The 25480-nt window shown below is 40.5% G+C and overlaps 1 protein-coding gene across 1 annotated transcript in view; it reads right to left on the bottom strand.

The window, feature by feature from the left end:
• LOC126343240 (insulin-like growth factor-binding protein-related protein 1) overlaps positions 1 to 25480 on the bottom strand; it is a 144204-nt gene that overhangs the window by 28013 nt on the left and 90711 nt on the right. Inside the window, exons 2-3 of the mRNA XM_050001922.1 lie at positions 19312 to 19468; positions 12306 to 12449 (exon numbers count right to left, since the gene is read on the bottom strand). Coding sequence (XP_049857879.1) covers positions 12306 to 12449; positions 19312 to 19468 — 301 coding nt within the window. The remainder of the gene's footprint in view (positions 1 to 12305; positions 12450 to 19311; positions 19469 to 25480) is intronic.

Genomic DNA, 25480 nt, shown 5'->3' with positions numbered 1-25480 from the left:
CATAAATAGGACCTGTCAACTCAGGTCAAATTCTGAGAAAATAGGAGTAAACCATAGAGGAAGATGGTTGATATACATTATGTAACACAATCAGGATGCAACTATAAGACAGGAAAACCAAGCATTAAACAGGACACAGCTGCAGCCTTTCATCCCTACTGTTCAATCTATACAGTGAAGAAGCAATGATAGGAATAAAAGAAAGATTCAAGAGTGGGATTAAAATTCAGGGTGAAGGATATCAATGACAAGATTTGCGGATGATGACATTGCCATAAAGGATTACAGGATCTGTTGGATGGAATGAACAGTGTTCAGAATATAGACTGGGACTAAACCAGAAAAGGATAAAAGTAATGAGAAGTAGCAGAAATGGGAATAGTGAAAAACTTAACATTAAAATTGATCATGAAGTGAACTAAGTTAAGGTATTCAGCTACCTTAGAAGCAAAGTAACCTTTGACATTCAAAGCAAACAGGACATAGAAAGCAGGTTAACACAGGCAAAGTGGGCATTATGGGCTAAGAGAAGTCTACTGGTACCATACAAAGGCCTTTTTTGAGGAAAAAATCCTGAGAATGTATGTTTGAAGCACAGCATTGTATGGAAGTGAATCACAGATACTGGCAAGGCTGGAATATAAGATAACTGAAGCATATGAGACATGGTGCTATGGAGAAATGTTGAAAATTTGGTGGACTGATAAAATAAGGGATAACAAAGTTCACCACAGACTGAGCTAAGAAAGGAGCATACGGAAAACACTAACAAGGTGAAGCAACAGGATGAATATGTGAAACTTCCTGGCAGATTAAAACTGTGTGCCCGACCGAGACTCGAACTCGGGACCTTTGCCTTTCACGGGCAAGTGCTCTACTGACTGAGCTACTGAAGCACGACTCACGACCGGTACTCACAGCTTTACTTCTGCCAGTATCCGTCTCCTACCTTCCAAACTTTACAGAAGCTCTTCTGCGAAACATGCAGAACTAGCACTCCTGAAAGAAAGGATACTGTGGAGACATGGCTTAGCCACAGCCTGGGGGATGTTTCCAGAATGAGATTTTCACTCTGCAGCGGAGTGTGCGCTGATATGAAACTTCCTGGCAGATTAAAACTGTGTGCCCGACCGAGACTCGAACTCGGGACCTTTGCCTTTCATGGGCAAGTGCTCTACTGACTGAGCTACCGAAGCACGACTCACGACCGGTACTCACAGCTTTACTTCTGCCAGTATCCGTCTCCTACCTTCCAAACTTTACAGAAGCTCTTCTGCGAAACATGCAGAACTAGCACTCCTGAAAGAAAGGATACTGTGGAGACATGGCTTAGCCACAGCCTGGGGGATGTTTCCAGAATGAGATTTTCACTCTGCAGCGGAGTGTGCGCTGATATGAAACTTCCTGGCAGATTAAAACTGTGTGCCCGACCGAGACTCGAACTCGGGACCTTTGCCTTTCACGGGCAAGTGCGCTACTGACTGAGCTACCGAAGCACGACTCACGACCGGTACTCACAGCTTTACTTCTGCCAGTATCCGTCTCCTACCTTCCAAACTTTACAGAAGCTCTTCTGCGAAACATGCAGAACTAGCACTCCTGAAAGAAAGGATACTGTGGAGACATGGCTTAGCCACAGCCTGGGGGATGTTTCCAGAATGAGATTTTCACTCTGCAGCGGAGTGTGCGCTGATATGAAACTTCCTGGCAGATTAAAACTGTGTTCCCGACCGAGACTCGAACTCGGGACCTTTGCCTTTCATGGGCAAGTGCTCTACTGACTGAGCTACCGAAGCTAGTTCTGCATGTTTCGCAGAAGAGCTTCTGTAAAGTTTGGAAGGTAGGAGACGGATACTGGCAGAAGTAAAGCTGTGAGTACCGGTCGTGAGTCATGCTTCGGTAGCTCAGTCAGTAGAGCACTTGCCCGTGAAAGGCAAAGGTCCCAAGTTCGAGTCTCGGTCGGGCACACAGTTTTAATCTGCCAGGAAGTTTCATATCAGCGCACACTCCGCTGCAGAGTGAAAATCTCATTCTGGAAACATCCCCCAGGCTGTGGCTAAGCCATGTCTCCACAGTATCCTTTCTTTCAGGAGTGCTAGTTCTGCATGTTTCGCAGAAGAGCTTCTGTAAAGTTTGGAAGGTAGGAGACGGATACTGGCAGAAGTAAAGCTGTGAGTACCGGTCGTGAGTCGTGCTTCGGGAGCTCAGTCAGTAGAGCACTTGCCCGTGAAAGGCAAAGGTCCCGAGTTCGAGTCTCGGTCGGGCACACAGTTTTAATCTGCCAGGAAGTTTCATATCAGCGCACACTCCGCTGCAGAGTGAAAATCTCATTCTGGAAACATCCCCCAGGCTGTGGCTAAGCCATGTCTCCACAGTATCCTTTCTTTCAGGAGTGCTAGTTCTGCATGTTTCGCAGAAGAGCTTCTGTAAAGTTTGGAAGGTAGGAGACGGATACTGGCAGAAGTAAAGCTGTGAGTACCGGTCGTGAGTCGTGCTTCGGTAGCTCAGTCAGTAGAGCACTTGCCCGTGAAAGGCAAAGGTCCCGAGTTCGAGTCTCGGTCGGGCACACAGTTTTAATCTGCCAGGAAGTTTCATATCAGCGCACACTCCGCTGCAGAGTGAAAATCTCATTCAGGATGAATATGTGTTCAGACATCATTACTTGTACCTTTTCATATTTTCTTCTTTAGTGCATTAATTGGTGCATTTTTCATTAAATTTGACATGTTCAACATTTATAAGCTAAATAATTTTATTTTGATCTAATCTGCATTCTGCCAGGCATGGTATTACCAGTTGTCAAATCTGAATTTTACAACAACTTTGTGTCTCTCATGAATATATATTCCAATTTCTCAGTCTCTTTTACACTCACAAACACATTTCTCTACTTGACTTGCCTTCTATTCAGATAATTTCTCTCATTTTTTATACTTATAAAGTAAAATTGCTGACAGTTACCTATAGATACATTATTTATCCACCTATGCAAATGCAATGGCATTCTCTTTTATGGCTGACTTGAGTTGCCATTTTGACTGCATTCTGTTCTATTAACAGCTTCATTTCTTTTGCCCCAACCTTGAATTAATCCATGATTGTCTCTGCTGTACTTGGTGATATATTTTCTTTTCCTCCCCATTCTGAAGCATGTGTTCTGATTACAATAAGTTTATACTAAGCACTGTCTATTTCTGTTGGTGATATTGTAACTCTATAAAGTGTTTGTCTTACAATGATTTAACTCCCATTTATATTTCCAGTGCCCTCAACTTTTAGGTTGCTCTGAACATATCTGCTACAAAGTCCTGAACGACCAACACCTACAATACTGTGCTCTCAAGTGGCTGTAGACCACTACCTACTGTACCACAAGCATCAGAATGTGTGCAGTTGTTGGATGCATGTTACATGAAATAGCCAGTATGTCATTAATAGTGCATGTGGTAGTAGTTATTTATCTTTGAAACATATCATTTATTAAGTACCCACATTTACAACAATAAGAACAAATGTAACATCTACAGCAACAATTACAGTACCAGCAGCACATGGAAAAAGATGGCTGTGCTGCAACAGCAACACTAGGAGCAGCTACAAACATGGCTGGAAGCAGAGGGCTATCTGCAGTGGAACAACAGATGTTGCCACATTCACAAAAACCTGAAAGTGAATGACCAGGCACTAGACTGTCAACCACAGCAGGTGCATCTTCCCATTACCAGATTGGGATGTGTGTTTTTACCACCATCATTTTTACAACAGAGCAAGTAGGTGTAGATCACTGTGTTCCTGGACCGGAAACACAAATTGAAGCTTCCAACATCTGGCAGGCAAGGCTGCCAACAACACCAGCCTGGCCAGTTATTGTGACATTTGCTGGTAACAGACAGGCACACTAAGAGACACTTTGTGTCGGATACCAGCTCAGGTATGTATGTGTTTCCCATGCAACAGTTACTACACATAAATTATGACATAGGAGCTGTAAAGACATAGCTACAAATGGGTTCACAGCTTCGGTTTCTGAAGCATTGGTTTCTGAAGGCCATTCAATTGGTGATTTATCACTGCAGATGGACCCACACTGTCATTGACCAGAACTTGCTGTCCTTCTACAACCTCATCCTACATGAGAGGAATGCTTCCATTTTGAACCAGATCACATATCACTGATGGCTGCATGCAAGCCTACACAGTACATTGAACCATTGGTATGCTTCCTCACTGTGCAGCTGCCACCACTGGTGTCCCTACTAAACCAGTTCTCATTGATCATGCAACCTGCCACAATGCTGTCATCACCTCACCAGTTAACAGTGCATCACATCAGGATCATTCCAGGATCCTCACATTTTCTTGCAGCCCAGCCATTTACTGCCCCGTAACTTTGCCTCATAAAACATAATTCCATGTAGTGATCCAATCAGACACAGTATAACCCTCATAAAGAAACTGAGATCCCCCACACACACACCCCTCTTCATCTGGTATCAAAGAAACTAGACAGTTGGCACCCCTTTGGTGATTGTAGAAGATTCTTAGCTTGGACAATTGCCAACCGGTATGTCACATTAGATATTTTGCTTGTCACTTGGTGTGATGCACTGTTCTCTCAAAGTGTGACAGTAGAGTACCTCCAGAAATCTGAAATAACTATGCCCTTTGGACTGTTTGAATTCCCATACTCATTGTATAATGTACAGAATGTGGCAAAAACTTTTTGATACTTTATCAATGAGGTTTTGTGAGAACTGGACTCCTTCTTTGTGTAAATTGGTGAGATGTTGCTGGCATCATTATCATCAGAAGAACACAAACAACATCTGTGCATACTTTTCTAGAGGTTTGATGACTACAGCATCCACCTACACCTAGCTAAATTTGTCATCAGTGTTAACTAAATGAAATTTCTGGGTTTCATGTTTCTGTGACTGGTACACATCCAGCAGCTGAACACATTGCCGCTCCTACAACATACCAATCCTGAAAATAGTATGCAATAAGGCATCAGTACCTGGGGTGGTTAAACTCTTACCACAGTTTGTTAACTCAAGCTGCTGAATCCGATGCACCGCTCCATTCTGTCCTCACAAGTTCCAAAGTGCATAGTTGCACATCTATCATAGAACTGACAAACTACAGGCAGCATCTGAAGCATACCAGACAATGCTCGTGCTAGCCATCCTCCTTGTATACCTATTCGCCAACACCCCATTATGTACTGTCTGGACTCAGCCATCTGGGAACCAGTGCTATGTGAGCCATTACTGTGACCCCTCCAACTATCAATCTCTGAGAAATCTTGTGGCTAGCACTGGGATCAGCGAGCAATTTCTTTGAGCAATGGCTAAGTAAGGCATGTGCTCCAAGCTGGTGGAGAGTGAGGAATGAGCCAACAAGAAAGCAAGACAGTGGAGTGGGAACAGGGACAGTTATTGTTTGCCGGTCATTGGTCTCTCTCTCTCTCTCTCTTTCTTTCTCTGGGCTGTGTACCAAGCACGGCATGCTACTGCAGGCAACAATGGTGAATTCTGATAAGGTTCCATGTAATTTGTCCAGAATAACTCCAACACTAGCCACATCCCATACCATAACCACTACCATCTCACTGTGAAGGCACTAATGCTGCATTTGTATGATCCAATATACAGGACTGCCATACATGGTCTCAGATCTGCATGCCTTGCCAGATGTGCAAAGCAGCACAGCACATACAAGTTCCACTTAGAAATTTTGACATCCGAGAACACAATTCTCACTCCAGATCTCACAGATCTACCGGCATCACCCCACGATGATTGACGTTTATATCAGATGATGAGATATTCCCACCAAAAAAACAAACTACTGAGAAAGTGGTGTGTGTGTTCACTTTGAAGTTGGATTTCACATTTTAGCACCCTGATCAAGTGACTTTCAACAAGGGTCAGCAGTGGAGGCAGAAATATTTTGCACGATAGCCTGACGATATGGGATACACATAAAAAAACTTCACGATTTCATGCAGTTGCAAATGGCACTGGGGAGTGCTTAAAATATTTCTTGAATTCCTCTGTAATAGGCCACATGGCAGATTTGTGTATATGCCTTCCTAGTAGTGCTGCTGGGATTGCACAGTGCATTAAAAGTAGGTCTGAAGGCCTCCCCAGTAGAGCTGGTGTATGACAAACCTTTCTGTCTACCAGAAAAGTTTTTCAAACGAAATCCCACCCCCTGTTTTCTACTCAAAATTACACAGCAGAACGCCAGAGGCAAACTGAAGCTATTCAACTAGTGGAACTACATGGCACATAAAATAGACTAATTTGGTTTCCAGGGTCTTGGCAATGATGAAGGACATATTCTTCCAATGCAACCCACTGTGCAGATCACTGGAAGTTCCCTTCAAAAACTCATACACAATTATGGGACAAAATCGCAGGACACTCACTCTCTGCAGATACAGTAGTGTATCAACCACAGCAAGCCAACCTACCAAAGTGCAGAAGTTGCCATGGAAAGGCCATCAACTGGAAACAGAACACCCACCACACCACAGCCACCTGCATTGCAGTATCATCCAGAGCAATGCCACTCACCTGGAAATTGACTTACTGTTGCCCACCCAGATGTGCTGACTCACCAGCATCCAGCCCCAGTGGAAACTCATTATGAATAAAAAGTGGAGCTGCATTTCGATCCACTAGATATTTCCTAGCTCAGGTCAGTTAAATTTATTAATATTATTATCATTTGTGTGTGTGTGTGTGTGTGTGTGTGTGTGTGTGTGTGTGTGTGTGTGTGTGTGTGTGTGTGTGATGTAGTGACCTCAGCTTGCAGGTAACTCCAGGTGGGACACTCTGTTGGCAGTGTCATGAATAAATGTCATGAATAACTAACACTGGAAATACCACATGCTCTGGTCTTGGTAGCTCATCTATGTCTACACCATATTTTGCAAGCCACCTAACAGTGTGTGACAGAAGGTACTTCTGTACCACAATTGATCCCCCCTTCCCTGTTCCACTCGTGAATGGTACATGGGAAGAATGATTGTCCGTAAGCCTCCACATTAGCTCCAATTTCTATTCACGGTCATTCCACGGGATGTATGTGGGAGGAAGTAATATGTTGTCTCATTGTTCCTGGAAAGTGTTCTCTTGAAATTTCTATAGTAAACCTTTATGGAGCACAACATGTCTCTCACAAAATCTGTCTCTGGAGTTTGTTGAGCATCTCAGTAATGCTCTCGTGCTGACCAGACAGCCCCATGATAAAACTGCGCCTCTTTTCATTGGGTCTTCCCAAGCTCTTCCATCAATCCTACCTGGTGAGGTTCCCATATTGATTAACAGTATTCAAGAATCAGTTGAACAAATGCCTTATAAGCCACTCCATTCATGGATGAGTTTCCTTAAGATTCTTTCTATGAATCTCAGTCTTGTGTCTGATTTTCCTGCTATTTGTTTTATGTGGTTGTTCCAATTAAGTTCATTATGGATAGTTATTCCTAGGTATTGTACAGTGATACTGTTTCCAGCATTTTCTCACAAATAGTCTAGTTACACAGCACTGGATATCTTTTCCTATGTATGCATAATATGTTGCATTTGCATGTGTCAGAGCCTGCACCATTCATCTGCAGGTTATTCTATGACTCAGTGCTGTGTTCTGGGGTTGTTAATTTTCTACAGCGACCACATCAACAGTGAATATTCTTAAAGAGCTTTTAATACTTTCTACTAGATCATTTACATACATTCTAAACAGTAATGGACCTATCACACTTCTTTGGGATAATCTGTAAATTACCTTTATGTCTGCCAATTTTGTTCTGTTAAGACCAGCATATTGAGTTTTATCTGAAAGTAAGTCTTGAATTCAGTCACAAATCTCATCTGACATTTGATAAGCTTCTATTTTTTTCAGTAATTACTAGTGCAGTATGGTGTCAAACGCCTTCCTGAAGGCAAGAAACACAGCATCAACCTGAGCACCATTGTCTAAGCACTTTGGATCTCAGGAACAGAGAAAACTGTGTTTGGCAAGATTTCTGTTTGCAGAACCTATGTTGATTTTATTAGAGATTTTTGTTTTCTGAAAACATCATAATTCTTGATCATAAAACATGTTCCATAACTCTACAATAGATGTCAGTGATATAGGCCTCCAATTATCTGCATCTATCCTATGACCCTTCTTGAAAATGGAATGACCTGCACTTTTTTCCAGTCACTAGGTACCCTTCATTGCTTGAGTGATCTCTGATAATCTGCAGTTAGACAGGGGTCAAGTTCTTTTGCATAATCTTTGTGGAATCTTATGGGTATGTCACCTGCTCCTGATACCTTTCCATTAGTAAGTAATTTTAGTTGCTTTTCAGTGCCATTTATCAGTATCTTCAATTTTGACATTGGTACAGTGATTAGAAGGAGGGACTGTGCTACAATCTTCTGTGGCGAAACAATTTCAGAATGCTGATTTCAGTACTTTGGCCTTCTCTCTATTATCTTCCATTTTGGTGCCAGCTTGGTTCCTGAGTAAACGAATAGAGGATTTTGAACCACTTACTGATTTTACATAAGACCACAACCTCTTAATGCCTTTATACAGATTGGTTGAAAAAATTTTTACTTTTAAAGTCATTGAACATTTCTCCCATTGCTCTCCTTACACTCGTTTTCAAGTCATTCAGCTTTTGTTTGTCAGCTACGTTTTGACTTCTCTGGAATATGTGATGAAGTTCTCTTTATTTATGTAACAGTTTTCTGACATGGCTATTAAATCACAGTGGGTCTTTCTCATGTGGGTCTTTCTCATCCCTTAATACCTTCCTCGGAACTTACTTTTCTAATGTGTATTGAACAGTGTTTACAAAATGTTTCCATTTGTGCTCCACATCTTTGTCCTCAGCATTGAATATTTGATATTGACTATTCAGGTACTCTGCAATTAGTATTCTGTCACTATTGCTAAGCAAAAATGACTTCCTAATTTTCTTAACACCCCTTGTAAAACCTATGGTCATAGGTGCTATCACAGCCTTATGATCATTGATACTTTCCTCTATGTTAAATGATCTGATAAGCTCAGATCTGTTAGTTGTTAGGAAGAATAATATGTTACCTTCACAAGTTGGTTCCCTAACCATCTGCTCAAAATAAAATCAAACAATAGAAAATCCAGAATGGAATACTGCCAATATTATTATATAAGAATAGATTGCTACTCACCATATAGTGAAGATGTTGAGTCATAGACAGGCACAAAGAAAGATTCCATTCCAGAACTCAAACAGAATCTCCAGTCTCTCCTCATATCCTTAGGGCCATCCCAGAACCTATCCCTGGAGTGTCTCTCTCTCTTCTCACTCCCTACCTCTCCATGCACTTCTACTTTCTAAATGCATCCTAAAGTTTATAAACCCAGCTGATGAGAATTCTTCTGGGTTATATGGCCGTGGTCTATGGAACTCTTCAATCCCTAACATTTCGTGCCAGGCTATGCTGGACATCTTCGGAGGTGCTCCTGGTTGTGCTCAGTCTTGCACAACCAGGAGCACCTTCAAAGATGTCCAACACAGCCTTGGATGAAACGTTAGGGATTGAAGAGTTCCATGGACCATGGCCATACAACCCAGAAGAATTCTCAACAGCTGAAGCATCCAGTCATGAAAGCCTTCATTGTATCTATAAAACCAACTATACAGTATACTGTGCCCTACTGAGAGGATCTCTGCTGTCACAGACCAACACCATCAGACTGTAATCCACAACCTACCCTCCTATACAAAAGATACCAACCATTTCCTCCACTGACTCTCCACAGTTCCTGTTCCTTTACCACACAGTGCCCTGCTCATCCATAATGCTGCTATTGAACACTCTCTTCCCAAGCACCCAACTGATTTTAAACCAACAACTTCCTTCCTGGTCACTATGACCATCTATATCCTCACCCACAATTACTTCACCTTTGAAGACATCACCTACAAACAAATCCATGCTATGACAACACGCACCTGCATAACTACATCCAGTGGCAACCTACTCATGGGCCATCTAGAGGAATGCCAGAATGCCAAACCTCTCAGCTGGATGAGATGCACTGATGACATCTTTGTCATCTGGATCAAGGGCAAGGACATCTTACCCACATTCCTACAGAGCCCTAACACCTTCTCCCCCATTCACTTACCTGATGGTCCTCAAACCGTTATGTCACCTTCCTTGATGTTGACCTCCACCTCAAAGATGGCTACATCAGTACCTCTGTCCATACTGAACTTACCGACCACCCCCAATACCTTCACTTTGACAGCTGCCAGCCACTCCACACCAAAAAATCCCTTCCACACAGCCTAGCTACCTGTGGTCATTGCGCCTGTAGTGATGAGCATCCTCGCTCAAAATACACCAAGAGTCTCACTGAGGCCTTCACAGATGGAAATTATCGTTCCAACCTTGTACAAAAACAGATTTTCCATGCCTTATCTCTTCAGTCATCCATCACCTACCGAAGTGTCGCCATGCAGCCACAAAGGAAAATTCCTTTCATGAATAAGTACCACCCAGGACCTAAGTACCTGAATCACATTCTCTGCCAGGGTTTCAACTATCTCTCATCATACCCTGAAATGAGGAATGTTACATACTATCCTCCCCACTCTACTCCTGTCCCATGGTAGTATTCTGCCACCCACTGAACCTACACTATATCCTCATCCATCCCTACTCCACCTCTGCTCCCAACCCATTGCCTCATGGCTCAAATTACTGCAATAGACTTAGATGCAATACGTGTCACATACATCCTCCCACCACCACTTACTCCATTCTGATCACAACCATCACCTATACCATTAAAGGCAGGGCCACCTGTGAAAGTAGTCATGTGTTCTACAAACTATGTTGCAACCACTGTGTTGTGTTATATGTGTGTGACAACCAACAAACTGTCTGTCTGCGTCAATGTCCATTGACTAACTGTGTCCAAGAAAAAGCTGGACCAACCAGTTGCTGAGCTCACTGCCCAACACAATATTCTTCACTTCAATGGCTGCTTCACAGTCTGCACCATATGGATTCTTCCTACCAACACCAGCTTTTCTGAATTGCACAGGTAGGAACTCTCCCTGCAACCTTGCAGAGTAGCCATGTGGACCTTAGAATAAAATGATAGGGCTGTTCAAATTATCACCAAATCCCTGCCATATTTCACCCTTGGGATGTAAACTGAGACATAAGTTGGAAACAGTGTGGATCAAGACTCATCCAACCAAATGACTTCCTTCCATTGCTACATAGTCCAGGTTTTATGGCATCAGCAGCTTTTTTTCCTGTTGTCATAATTTATATGACTGAAAATTGGTTTTGTAATTCATGCTCACCCTGCAATTTCCTGCCTATGGAACTCACATCATGTTGTTTCAGTGCTAAAAGAGTTCATGAGTGTGGCAATCAGTTCTGCAATGACTTTTGCAGCTGTTGGAACCTTATTTTTTGTCACAGTCCTCTTCAGCAAACATAGATCATGATCATTCAACACACACTTTCATCCACGTTCTGACTTAGTGAATGACATTTTTCCGCTTTTCCTGTATGTACAGTATAAACCTTAGATATGATGCCTCTTCCAACATCAAACACTTTCGCTACTGAGGTTATAGAAGCAACCACCATACAAGCACCAACAATTTGCCCACATTGGACTTTACTTAGCTCCAATATAATGCACTCGTAACTGTGCAGAACACTGTTCTGACCATTACTGACACTTCCAACATATTGAGGATGTTGCATAGGTGCCATTAGCAGTCAAATACAATAGCCTGCAGGGTTGTCTTGCATTTTTATTTATGATTAAGCAGGCATCCCTTGCAGTGGCTCTGTATTTCTGTCCAACTCCTGTGTGTGTGTGTGTATACAAATATGTTAAGAGGAAAGCAAATACTTTGGAAAAAAACTACTGTTCTTCCTTAAAGTGTTGTATTTAGTTGTTCTTACATTTTATCTTTGAGAATAAATTGCATCAGCGACAGTTATAACATCTTTTTAAAAATCGGCGGAAGAGCACCAAAGGAATATACCTGAGTACAGAGTGAGGGCACTGAGTAATCATTTTCAATCTTTCCCTTTCCTTGTTTTTTATATAAAGTAATTTTTAATTAAATTAAGTTTATGTGCCATAGGAATATCTTAATACACATTTAAATGACACACTGGAACTGATTCCATAACATCATCATCTGATAATGAGTAACTGTTAACTACAAGCCTTAGCAGTCATAATTTCATGTACATTAAAATGAAGAAACTACTCACTTGGCAGTAGCCTGACAGAACCATTTTCAGCCTTGAATTCCCAGTGAATAGATGGTACCGGATAACCTTTAGCTTCACAGTCAAGTGATAAGCCAGAGTTTAATGGCACTACTACATCTTCAGGTCCTGAAGTGATCCATGGAGCTGAAATTGAGACAAAAGAAAAAATGCTGTAATTTTTATCTACTTTGAGAACATAAAAATCAGCAAATCACTTTTAATTGTATAAATTAACTAAACTCCAAGCACTTTTAGCAGTATTTGTGACAGGGTTGTCCACTTTCAAGTCCTGAAACAGGAAAACCTGAAGTATAGTGACAGATGCCTAAGCTCAGAAATTGCTCTTTTGCCTGAGATGTTTCATTATATTTAACAATATTTTAATTCATTCTGACTTTCATTTCTTATTTCTTCTGTACTTCAGGTGACTTCCATTTCATTCATGCACAATAAAATGGATATACTAAAACATCAAATAAAATTTGTATTCTATTGGTGATGAAATAAGGTAATTGCAGTTTTAATATCTTGCTGTAGAGAATTAGCTCATGTTTTATTAGCATTAATGCTTATAAGTGGATTTAATTGAACCTTGAAAATATATTTAACAGTAAAATTACATCATGAGATAAATTATACAATACAATGAACTGGCATACTCTATTCCTTCAAGAGTGTAGTACATAAGCTACTAATAAAAGCTTACTTTAAGAGAGCTGTATCAGTTTTCATATATTACAATGCAGTAATATCTCTGAAAACTTTATAGTTAAAATTTATTGTATATGACACTACTGCAAGGACATGTACATTGGTGCCTGAAATGTATGAGCTAAAGATAGTATTAACATTATTTAATTTTGTAGTACTTTCATATCAAGCCCAAATTCCTACAGAAAAAATTGTATAAAATTTCTTGTTGTGATACGGCACACAGTAATGCACTTGATGATAGCTAAAGAATGATATTTGCACTGTCAGTTTTTCACTTGCCAGAAAAGACACAGCAGTCTTACTTGGAAGACACCAAATGCTTAGTATGGGTGATTAACTGGTAACTAACAAACTTAAATGATTTTGTTAACTTGTGAAGAAATTCTGCTGAAAAGTTCGTAGCCAGTAATTAAATTTTCCACTGGATCTGACAGCTTCCTAATATCATGTGATCTTTCCCAAACCTCTATAGCACCGTGACCAGACCCAGCAATCCTCTTCATCCCAATGCCTTCACGCATGGTTTCCACCCTTGTTTTATTGCTTTATGCTTTATTTTAAGAAATACAGCAATCAGCCATTTTTTGTATATTTTTATTTATGCCAATGGGTGTTTCAGGCTTTTGTTCATCTTTGACTGGCCTAACTCATATTTATTCTTCAGTTAGAACATCATTAAACACACCGAGTGTAATTTGGATGTGCAGCTGCCTTTCTGTTCTGCTTGTTTGTTGTTCCAGTTTTTGCACAATGCATGGGTTTTGTGCACCATATGAATGAAAATGTGCTTGTGGTGTGAATATAAATGTTAAAATAGGTACAACAACAATCATTATAGAAGGACAGCTATAGCACCCAAATTTCAGTCAATGTTTCTGACAATGAGCTAACTGAGGATTAAATACTTGTATGTGTTATGCCTTCTCCCAATCCCTACAATGGAAGCACTTCTTTGCCACCAATCCCTCCAACAAAAACCACCGTAACTCCAAAATTGAACCCTGCCTCTTCCAGTTCATAGCACCATCCAACTGTTATCCTCCCCCCTCCCACCTAACCACCTGCTGGTCACCTTTCAGAAATTTCTTACCTCCAACTTAGCCTCACCATCCTTCACCAAGTCCTTTCATCAGAACACCAACCTTTCAGTAGAAGAAAGAAAAGCCATAAGCAACCTCAAAACAAATCCTGACCTAATCATCCTACCTGCAGACAAAGGTCTCACCGATGTTATTATGAATTGTAGTGACTACCTAGCAGAAGGCCTCCACCCACTATCTGACTCCTCCACCTATAAACTCTGCCAAGTGATCCCATCCCGGAAGTCCAACACAAACTCCAATCCCTATTTAAAGCCTTAGGCCAAACTGATTCCAGCTGCCATCTGGTGACTCCAGAGTTGAACTGAGGCCCTCCTAGTCTCCGAACTAATTGGTCACTCACCAGTGCCGGTCATTGCCAGCCAAATGCAGGTCTGACATTCACATGCAGATGCCTCTGTCTCCTCCCAACAAGGCTGACTGCCAGCTAGCCTCACGTGCAGTTGATCACTGCCTTACCACTTTGTGCTGCATCTGACCTAGCATTGCAAACCACCTGAAGTATGCAGACCTCATAAGATCCAAGCACCGATGTGCTAAGCCCAGTCACTGTGGCCAGAGGGAAAGCTGCACTAGCCTCAGCTAACCACTAGTTACTGCCTCAACTCCCAGTGGGTCAGTCCTAAAGAGTCACTGCACTGTCACCCCGAAGCAGTCCAACATCACTTCACATGAGTCAGAGTCACCTGACTATACCTATTGAACACAAATTCTGTGGTTCAGCGTCAGAAAAATGTGTCGCCTGAGGAGTGTGCATACATGTAGCTGCTCTCAGCTTGTTGGAACAGTGAAGAGTTTTCATCAGTAGCATCCATCTTACTGCAGCTAAGTCACTGCTCTGACAGTACCGCGTAGCCCTCATGAATCTATCAAGGCCTCCAGTCCACAGGTGGGAGAGCTGAATGTCATCTTGACAGACCAGAGGAACAGATCACCAATGCACTGTAGCAATTTTTGCCCACAGGTCCACTACATTTCTGTGTCAACATCTTTTGCTCCCCACTTTGGTCTTTCTTTCCTTTTTCTCTTTTGTTACTGTTCATTTTAGTATCACCCATGGTTCCGTTTTCTGCCTTCCCCCTCCTCCCTCTCCATCTTTTTCAATTTGCACTTTCCAAGTGCTTATACTTTCTTTATACTCAGGTTATCAGAATTTAGATATTCCCAGTATCTATCTCAGTCTCAAATCGCAGAGAATTTTTTATAATTATTCTCTGATTTGTCTCCATTTCTTAATCATTTTCTTACTAGAGGAAGAAGTTTTTGTTTCTGAAATCTTTCGGTGATGTGTTTGTGCATGCCTGAGATAGAAAACCAAGTTCCATGCCCTCTCTATAAAGACTGGAACATTTGGTATCAAATACAAAGTGTATGATACAATATTGTTTTTAATTTCATCCTTATATTTGTCCTTTGCAAACATTTCCCACTAATTTGTTGTAGACTGTTTGCCAAATTTGTTAGTGTTGTTACCTGTGTCACCAGTGTTCTACACAGCCATATAGACACGTTAAGTGTATGTTATTGTTGTAGCAGTCTTCAATCCAAAGACTGGGGTGAAGCAGCTCTCCATGCTACTCTAGCCCGTGCAAGCCTGCTTGATGTTGCAGAATATATCCTACCAACTTATCCCTTCTGTTAGTAAAGTTGTGCTACAGATTTCTTGTCTCCTCAATTCCACACAGTACCTGCTCATTAGTTACATGATCTACCTGTCTAATCTTCTGCATTCTTCTGTAGCACCACATTTCAAAAGCTTCTGTTTCCTTCTTGGGTGAAATGTTTATCATCTATATTTCACCTCCATGCATGTCTACACAAATACCTTCAGAAAAGTCATCCTAACACTTAAGCATACATTAAATCTTAAGAAATTCTCTTCTCCAGAAATGCCCTTTTTCCATTGGATTTTATATCCTCTCTACTTTGAATATAATCTGTTATTTCGCTGCCCAAATAAGCAAAACCTATCTACTACTTTAGCTGTCTCATTCTCTAGTCTAATTTCCTCAGCGTCACCTGATTCTTGTCATGTTTTGTTGATTTTCATCTTTATCCTTCTTTCGAGACACTGTCCATTCTGTTCATTATCTCTTCCAAGTCTTTTGCTGTCTCTGACAGAAATACAATGTCATCAGCAGACCTCAAGGTTTATATTTCTTTTCCCTGAACTTCAAGACCTACTCCTGTTTTTGTGCTTGCTCAGGATACAGATTGAATAATATAGGGGATATTCTGCAACTCTGTCTGACTCCCTCCTCAACAACTGAATCCCTTTCACACCTCTAGAATATTATAAGTGTTGACTCCTACTATCTTCAGAACTTCAAAGAGTGTTCCAGTTAACAATGTCAAAAGCTTCCTCTTAGTCTACCAATGCCATGAATGTAGATTTGCCTTTCCTTAACCTATCTTATAGGATAGATATTGCTCATGTGTTCCTACATTTCTCTGAAACTCTTACTGATTTTCCTTGATGTTCACTTCTAGCAGTTTTTCCATTCTTCTGTAAAGAATTTGTGTTAGTATTTTGCAACCATGACTTATTAAACTGACAGTTTGGTAATTGCCACACTTTTCAGCAACTGCTTTCTTTGGAATTGGAATTACTGCATTCTTTTTTAAGTCTGAGAGTATTTCGCACATCTCATTTATCTTTTAGACCAGATGGAAGAGTTTTCTAATGGCTAGCTCTCACAGGACTATCAGTAGTTCTGGTGGAATCTTGTCTAATCCATGGGCCTTGTGTGATCTTAGCACTTTCAGTGCTCTCTCAAATTCGTTTTGCAGTATCATATCTGCCATCACATCTTCATCTATGTCCTCTTCCATTTCTACAATGCATTCATGTTCATCTTCCCTGTATAGATCCTCCACATACTCCTTCCACCTTTCAGCTTTCCATTCTTTGCTTATTATTGGTTTTCCATCTGAGCTCTTGATATTGATGTACTACTTCTCTATTCTCCAAAAGTCTGTTTAATTTTTCTGTATATGTTATCTATTTTTCACCTAGTGAAATATGCTTCCAAATCCACACATTTGTCCTCTAGCCACTCCTGCTAAGCCATTTTTCCCTTCCTATCCGTCTCATTTTTAGACATTTTTATTCCCTTTCATCTGTTTCACTTGCTGCATTTTTATATTCTCTCCTTTCATCAGTTAAATTCAGTATCTGCTATGTTATCAAAAGATTTCTAGTAGGCCTCATCTTTTTACCTTTTTGATTTTTTGCTGCATTCACTATTTCATCTCTTAAAGCTATCCATTCATCTTCTACTACATTCCTTTTCCCACTTGTAGTCAACCACTGCCTAATGCAAACTCCCAACAACCTCTGGTTCTTTCAATTTTCTCCAGTCCATATTGAACTACTATTTTTCCTTCTCTTCCTTTTCCTACTATCATATTCCAGTCCCCCACTGCAATAAAATTTTTGTGTCCCTTAACAATCTGAATAATTCCTTTTATCTACTCATACATTTCTTTAATTTCTTCATAGTCTATGGAACTAGTTGGCACATAAACTTGTGCTACTGTGGTAGGTGTGGGTTTCATGCCTATCTTTGCTACAATAATGTGTTCACTATGCTGTTTACAGTAGCTTAACCCACATTCCTATTTTATTATCATTGTTAAACTCATTCATGCATTATCTGTATGTGACTTTGTATTTATAGCCCTGAATCCACTTGGCCGACGTCCTGTTCCTCCTGCCACTGAACTTCACTAATTCCCACTACATCTAACTTGAACCTATCAATTTTGCTTTTCAATTTTTTTAACCCACCTGCTCAATTAAGTGATCCAGCTGATCAGTAGAATGCCAGTATTGTTTCACCTGATGACAACATCCTCCTGGACACTCCCCGCCACGGGATCCAAATGGGGGACTATTATACCTTCAGTATATTTTACCCAACGGGATGCCATTATTTAGCCTAAAGTAGAGCTGCTTGCCCTTGGGAAAAATTATGGCTGTAGTTTCCCCTCACTTTCTGCCAATCACAGTACCAACACAGAAAGGCTGTTTTGGTTGGTGTTACAAGGCCAAATCAGTCAATTATCCAGACACTTGCTCCTGCAACTACTGAAAAGGCTGCTTCCTCTCTTCAGGAACCACACTTTCGTTTGACCCCTCAACAGATACCCCTTTGTTGTGGTAGCACCTATGGTACAGCTATCTGTATCACTGAGGTACATAAGCAATACCACCAATGGCAAGGTCTGAGATTCAGTGTACATCACACTGCTATTGGAAAATTCTGAAACAATTAGAAAACAGCCTGGAACATCAGATTTCATTGAATCAATTGCCCACCAATGCAGTTCACTGCACATGTTATTCCCCCTCTGAATGTCATTCACTAGAATGATACCTGATTCTGTCAGTCTGTGTCAGATCTCACTTATCAATATATTCTTCCACAGTCCTAGAGACCAATATTTGTAAAACTGAAAAGATGTCATACATAAGCAAGATCAGTGGCTTCTTCAGAGCTGGAAGGCCAAGCATTTACTTCTGAAATTGTCCTTAGGAGCAACATTAGTTGTAATACAGTCCCATGTTGCTGTTGAAGATGCTTTCTAACCAGTTAACTAACGCAACATGATTTAGACTGACTTTGCCTACTTACAGACACTGGTATACTTAAGTGATGGCTGATTTTACTGAGTTCCTGGCATTTCTTATTAACAGTAACAACAACAACATCAGAATGAGTTCATATTGATAACTGATTAATTTGCCTTTTAGTGCCTACCTACTTGGCACACAACTTACATGTAATACTGTCACACTGAGCAAATTCATAACTTTTGGCAACATAGTCTGTGTATTTGTGACTGTGTCTAAAACAAAAAGAGATGCCTCTCAACATAAACAGATAAGTTTCACAAATTTTCAGTGTGTAATTGACTTGCAGGCAGGTTTTTTCAAATTTCTGTTGTTACAGGTAGATAATTACATATATATGACATGGATCTAATAGAGGTCTTTCTAATGATGCATGAGTCTGTATGCAACACACTTTCTCAGTGAACCATCTGTATGATTGTCTTAAATTCATATACTTAATGTTTTACATACAATGATTTACACTTAGCTACATCCAATCTCACAAATAAATTTTGTTATATTATTATGCTTTCAGAAATTATTTTACGGCATAAAAGTGTTCTTGAGCTCTTACCACTTTCACAAGGTCCCCAGTGTTTTAGTCGAATTGAGGGTTGCTCTTCAAATTTACTAGCATCTGCTTTCAACTGACAAATGGAGTCATATGTCCTGTTATTTGTCCCACATGCTTCACGTGAATCTTTACACATGCACAGAGACTCAGGCTCATCCTGTGAAAAGAATTTTGTAATTATAAATCAGATCTTTTATCCAGCAAAAGCTAATAGATGATTTAGAAAATTTAATTGGAAAGTCATATGCATCGCTAAGTGTACATTTTTAAAAAAAGGCATTTTTTAGTTCATTGTCAAGGTACAATAGAAGTGCTTGAGCAAAGACAGAAAGAATTAGTATCTATATCAATGTTGTAGCACTTAATAACATGAATGCACAAATCTCTGAGTTTCACTTTCTTCTTAGGAGAGATACAAAAGAATTTAATTAATGAATGGCAATCCTGCAGATTGATGTCATCATGCTGACAGATTTTCTATGTGAAATATTCTTTAAATTGTGTTTCCACATGATCAAAATAATAATTGACAGTTACTTCAAATTTACAAACATGTGACTGTACAGAATGTCTTAAGCGTAACATTGAGACCAAATGTCATGGCTGTTCAAACTGTCTCGGCCCCATTTCCTTCCAGACTTTTGGAAAACTGTTATTGTTTCTTACCTTTTTAGTTAAGATTAGCCACAACGATAAATCATAATACAATTCAGAAGTTGTCATAGAAAGTTCATCAGGACAATAATGTAAAAACACTGAAACTGCAGTTCATGATAGAAAGTTGAAACTATGAACATACAGGAAATAAATTGATGAGGAAAAGTGACAGTAAGAGATGAAGAGAAAGGTACAACAAAAGGTTGTGTATCACTACTGAAAATAACTAAACATTTAAGATATTAAGGGAAAAAATGAATGAAAATCAGAGACAAATGGAGATGTTTGACTAGACCTAGTGACACCATTTATTAATTGGTCAGGTTGATGATGGTTAAAATAAAATATTGTGAAATTTTTCAGTGTAAAATTATTGTGTAGCAGATACAAAATGTGTCTCATAAGATTTATTGTGAAAGGTCTTCTGAAGATTATAATGGCTCAGACACACATATGACTATTATTTTTTTAAAAAAACTACAGTTTTGCATAACTTTCGAAAAAAGGCAGCTGAGATATTCAAGTCTTTCTCCCCTCTCACTAGATGAACATTGTGGACAAGATTCAAGAAACATTTTAGGAGAGTGATTCAGGATTAAATATGAGCACAGTAACTATAAAATAAATCATGAGCTTATTGAAAACTTGAGAATTCATTTATTGTTTTTCTTTTGATCTGGCTTTCAGTCAGTCTAGTCTATGGAAGCTACTGGTCTGATAGCACATTCCAAATGTGCTAGGCTCATCTTTTCTGCATTTCTCCACTTGTAGTGGTATTACCATAACTTAGGCTTTTGATGTGGAGTCATTAGCATATTCCAGCACTTCTTGTTGCAAAAATAAATTGAATAAATTCTAGGCTCTACTTGTTCCTTTTCAGCAATGATTCATCCTAGCCTCTTGATATTGCCATACTATTGCAAACTTTGCTATCTTTTATGTGTTGACCACAGTTCTACTTTGCACTGCACATCATTTCGGCTTTTCTGTGACTTTTTAAATATGGAACTGGTGTGTTCAAAGTAATTGTATAACACTGTCTTACAAAATTTATGTGAGGAAACCATTTGTATACTGATTATGTTTCATGTAAGAATGAAATCTGTGGGCTCATATATTTGAATTATCAACTTTCTCAAAAAGGCGAAAGTTTACAAACAAGGATGGTAGACTTGTCAGTTTGTTTATTGCAGCTGCTCTTGAAAGCCAATATGCAGCAGCCTTACAATGCATCACAAAAAAGAAATATTACAGTTTTTGAGACGAATGTAGAAATTATAGTCTTCTGTTACATTCTGTAACTCAAACAGCTCTTGGTGTAGTTAATCTTGAATCAAATATCTAAATGTCTGTAAACAGTATTGCCAGCATAAGCCAATCTTTATTCACATTAATATTATAATCCAGTTCTATGCTTTTTTTTCCGTTCTTAAACGTCTTCATGTTTCTTCGTCTTTCTTCTTTTAGTTTTGGTCATCTGAGATCCACATTAACACTCCTTTACACGCATCACCCAACACTGGTACATGCCTTGTGTCTGTGAGATACACATTTAATTAACTGAAGAAAGTTATCTTTCTTATTTCCCAAGTGAAAAAGTACACATACATCAAATTAAGAATGTTATTAATTAAGTAAATTAGGTATAAACTTTTACTATAATCTACTTCATAGAAATTCAGTCCAAAGAATTAAACCTAACTAGTACTACTAGGGCTAGTAAAAAACAAACAAACAGAAAAATGTCCCTAACAACACCTACTTTTAAAAAATGTCAATCTGTGTTTTTTTCATCATTGACATGATGAATTTTACAGTAACTGACACAAAAATAGTCAGAGTACCTGTGAGGGTGGGGCGTGAGTTGTGCTTGCGTAGCTCAGCTGGTGAAGCACTTGCCCGCATAAGGAAAGGTCCCGAGTTCGAGTCTCGATCTTACACATAGTTTTAATCTGCCAGGAAGTTTCATAACAGCGCACACTCTGCTGTAGAGTGAAAATTTCATTCTAGAAACAACCCTGAGGCTGTGGCTAAGCGATGTCTCCGCAATATCCTTTCTTCCAGGAGTGCCAGTTCTTCAAGATTCGCAGGAGAGCTTCTGTGAAGTTTGGAAGGTAGGAGACGAGATACTGGCGTGATTAAAGCTATGAGGACGGGGCGTGAGTCGTGCTTGGGTAGCTCAGTTGGTAGAGCACTTGCCCGCAAAAGGCAGAGGTCCCGAATTCGAGTCTCGGTCCGGCACACAGTTTTAATCTGCCTGAGTTTAAACGCTTCTGCTGGCAAACCAAACTCCCCGGACATGAACATGACAGAGCCTATCTGGGATGCCTTGCAACGTTCTGTTCAGGACTGATTTCCACTCACTGGTATTCTTACGGATTTATGGACAGCCCTGCAGAATTTACGGTCTCCGTTCCCTCCAGTACTATTTCAGACATTAGTAGAGTCCATGCCATGTCGTGTTGCCGCACTTCTGCGGTCTCACGGACGCCCTACACGATATTAAGCAAGCGCACCAGTTTCTTTGGCTCTTCAGTGCATTGCGTCCGGATTTATTAGGTGGGGCAACCAGGCATTGAACGACATCCACAGATTTATTACAAACCTGGGAAGGGTCGTCAGGTTGCTTGCTTGCGTAGATTTCCATGTTGCATGTATAATACACGCTTGAATCGACGGCAACAAATATTTTATTTCCATATTTAGCTGGCTTCAAACGGTTATATTGAATAAAGTTGCACCTACCTCTGAAAGCCTACAATTTCTCATCTATGGCGACATGTTCTACCATTTCATAACTCACTTTCCGTCCTTGACGAATTTTTCAAAAATGTCGCTGATAGGGGCAACGCGATGGAGCGCCTTTCGCTCTTCTCCAGTTTGCCTGTCATCGAATCTTAGAGTTTGAATTAAGAAACGAAACCTTTTGATGCCCATGGAGAAACGGAATATCTAAATCTCGAATCCATTAACAGACCAATAAATATGAAAGTTACACTTTCCCTGCTTTTAAAGGCCTGGCCAGACAGAATGCGGCCTGGCCGTCCGGCCTGTGGCCTTGAACCGCAGCCGGCAGTTCGCACTTTTGAATCGCTCGTTATTGTATGGCGGCGGTCACACAGAGTGCGGCTTTGACGCACCCACAGCCGGCCTGCCGCACCGGCAGCCGCCAGGTTGTCACAGATTGCAAATTCGCCGCAAGCCGGAGCGGCTGCCTGCCTCTGTCGGCGCATTCAACTGCTCTGCTGTCACACTAGAAGCAGCGGCGTGAGGCGGTTTTTGTCTTGCAGCTCGTAGTGAATGCATCATGGACACAGAAAGACTTACAGAGGAGGTGAGAGAATACAACTTTTTGTGTGATACACGCGATCCTGATTTGGAGGTAGAATACTTTTGTCCTTGATATACTCTTGATAGAAAGCTGAATAGTGTTGTCACTGTGACGTCATAACTTCCAATATCAACTCCTGTAAACTCGGTAGTATGGATCAACGATCGCCGGGAGAACTAGCGAAAAGAACTGGGATCCACTATCCTTCACGCATTTTAACCTGATAGCCTTTCCGTGTATGCTTCCAAGGCCGTTCGGAAACCCCCAGTTCTATACATCCTTCTTCAGGTTTCTTCCACATCTCTGTTGTAGGAGTAGGTAAATACTTGGGCTGTAGAACAGTCCATATTACCTGGCACACTTGTTTCACAATATCTGAGACTGTTGAACCTCATAACCGAAAAGAAAAGGCTATGGTCTGGCGACTGTCGCCTGTAGTCAAGTATCTCGAAAAGAGTAAAATCAGTTATGCAGATGGAACGAATAGATAAGTTAACGACAAAAGATATGTTTGTTTAAATTCAATGACAATGTTATGAATACAATGAAACAAAACAATCTATTAAGTAGAAAGTTCTCTCTAGCGGGACATACGGAACTAGACGTTACTATCGTTTACTGTATTCGTAAACACTGCAGATAAATTCATCACTCCACTCGTAACTACGTTGTGGGACACCACTTTCTTCCGCCGAACCATTCATATGATACAGCAAAACTGAAATGGAATAATTTATATGACTTCTATTTCAAGCACAAAGAGGCCACAAACGGTAAAACTTACCTCAGACAAACGGCTTGTCTGTGCCTTGTATCAATTGGCTTTCTCCAGTTCGTTGCGCACTTCTCGGTGCTACCTTTTTATCAGCCGATGCATTTCCTCGAAACATTCTCGCGACATACGAAAAGATTTGAAGAACCTATCTTCGTCAGACTCTAGATCAATACACAGACGATGGTATTCTCCTAAGCTTTCTTTCATGCTATCAATGTCGTGCACCCAACATGTCCTTTTCTTGGTGCCATTTCGTATCGTTAGTGCAAGCTTCTCATTTCTGCAATGTGTATAAAAAAATAAAATAAAAAAAGAGAGAAAGAGAGAGAGAACTCGCACAAAGATAACGTGTCCCGCGTGAAGATTCCAAATCGTCTATCGCAAGACAATCGCGCTACGCAAGCAAGCTTAATAATGGATTTCGGCCCCTTCCACAGAGTAACAGCTGACGCATCAAGAGTCGTTGCCTGTGTGGCGTCCCTGGCCGCTGACGGGTCCGGCCCACCGCTGCGCCGTCTTTTTTTTTCCCCCCATATTGTTCGCTTAGTTTGTTCGTGGCGGACGTCCGATGACACTCGTTCATGTTGTATGCTGATCCGTTTACTCAGTTTTTTTTTTTAATTACAGAGGGTAGCTAAACCCCCTGACCGAACACGCTGAGCTACCGTGCCGGCTGCCGTCCGTCGCAGCGGCAGGCCGGATTCTGTCTGGCCAGCCCTTAAGTTCCAGCAACGTAGAGAAGTCTTATAAATGCTTTTATCTCGTGTTGGTCGGTGTTTGTTGCGTCTCTGATACGTCAATAATTGTGTCAGATGCTATTAGTATATTGGTTAGTGAGTATCACAACTATTTCTAACATGCCGCCATCGAATCAACAGAGTCTGTTTTCCAGTATGGTCTGTGACTCTTTTTGCCTTTGCTACTGGGCCTGGGAGCTGTCTTATCAGATTGTGTTTACCTCTCCTCTTATGTAGGTAAGATGTATTTCTCCATGAAACTGAATCCAGTATTTATCTTTCTTGGTTTTTGAGGTAAGCATAAGATCAGGTGACGTGTCTGAATGTTTTTGTTCAGTGTCAGAGTTCTCTTCGCGTTGTTGAACTTCTTCGGCACCAGTGTCGGCTTACTGTTGTGGGACATCTGGAATGAGGTTTCATTTTCCTTCTGGAAATGAAGCTAAAGAAGGTAGACTTACTTCGTCATCACTCTGGTCAACGTCATCAAATAGATGTTGGTGAATCTGCCAGATGTCTGCGGGGTTACTGAAAGCATACTGTACTGATCTATCGCCATTTTGAACCTAAGAATGAAAAATACTGGGTTTCAGAAAAACGAATTATGTGCGAGTAGCTTGAAGAAAATAGAAGGGTAATATTTAAAAGCACTTACTTAAAAACACACGACGT

This window comes from Schistocerca gregaria, chromosome 1, assembly GCF_023897955.1.
Source record: "Schistocerca gregaria isolate iqSchGreg1 chromosome 1, iqSchGreg1.2, whole genome shotgun sequence".
Lineage (NCBI taxonomy): Eukaryota > Metazoa > Arthropoda > Insecta > Orthoptera > Acrididae > Schistocerca > Schistocerca gregaria.
The sequence above is the reverse complement of the archived record's forward strand: the minus strand, read 5'-3'. Positions and strand labels throughout refer to the sequence as shown.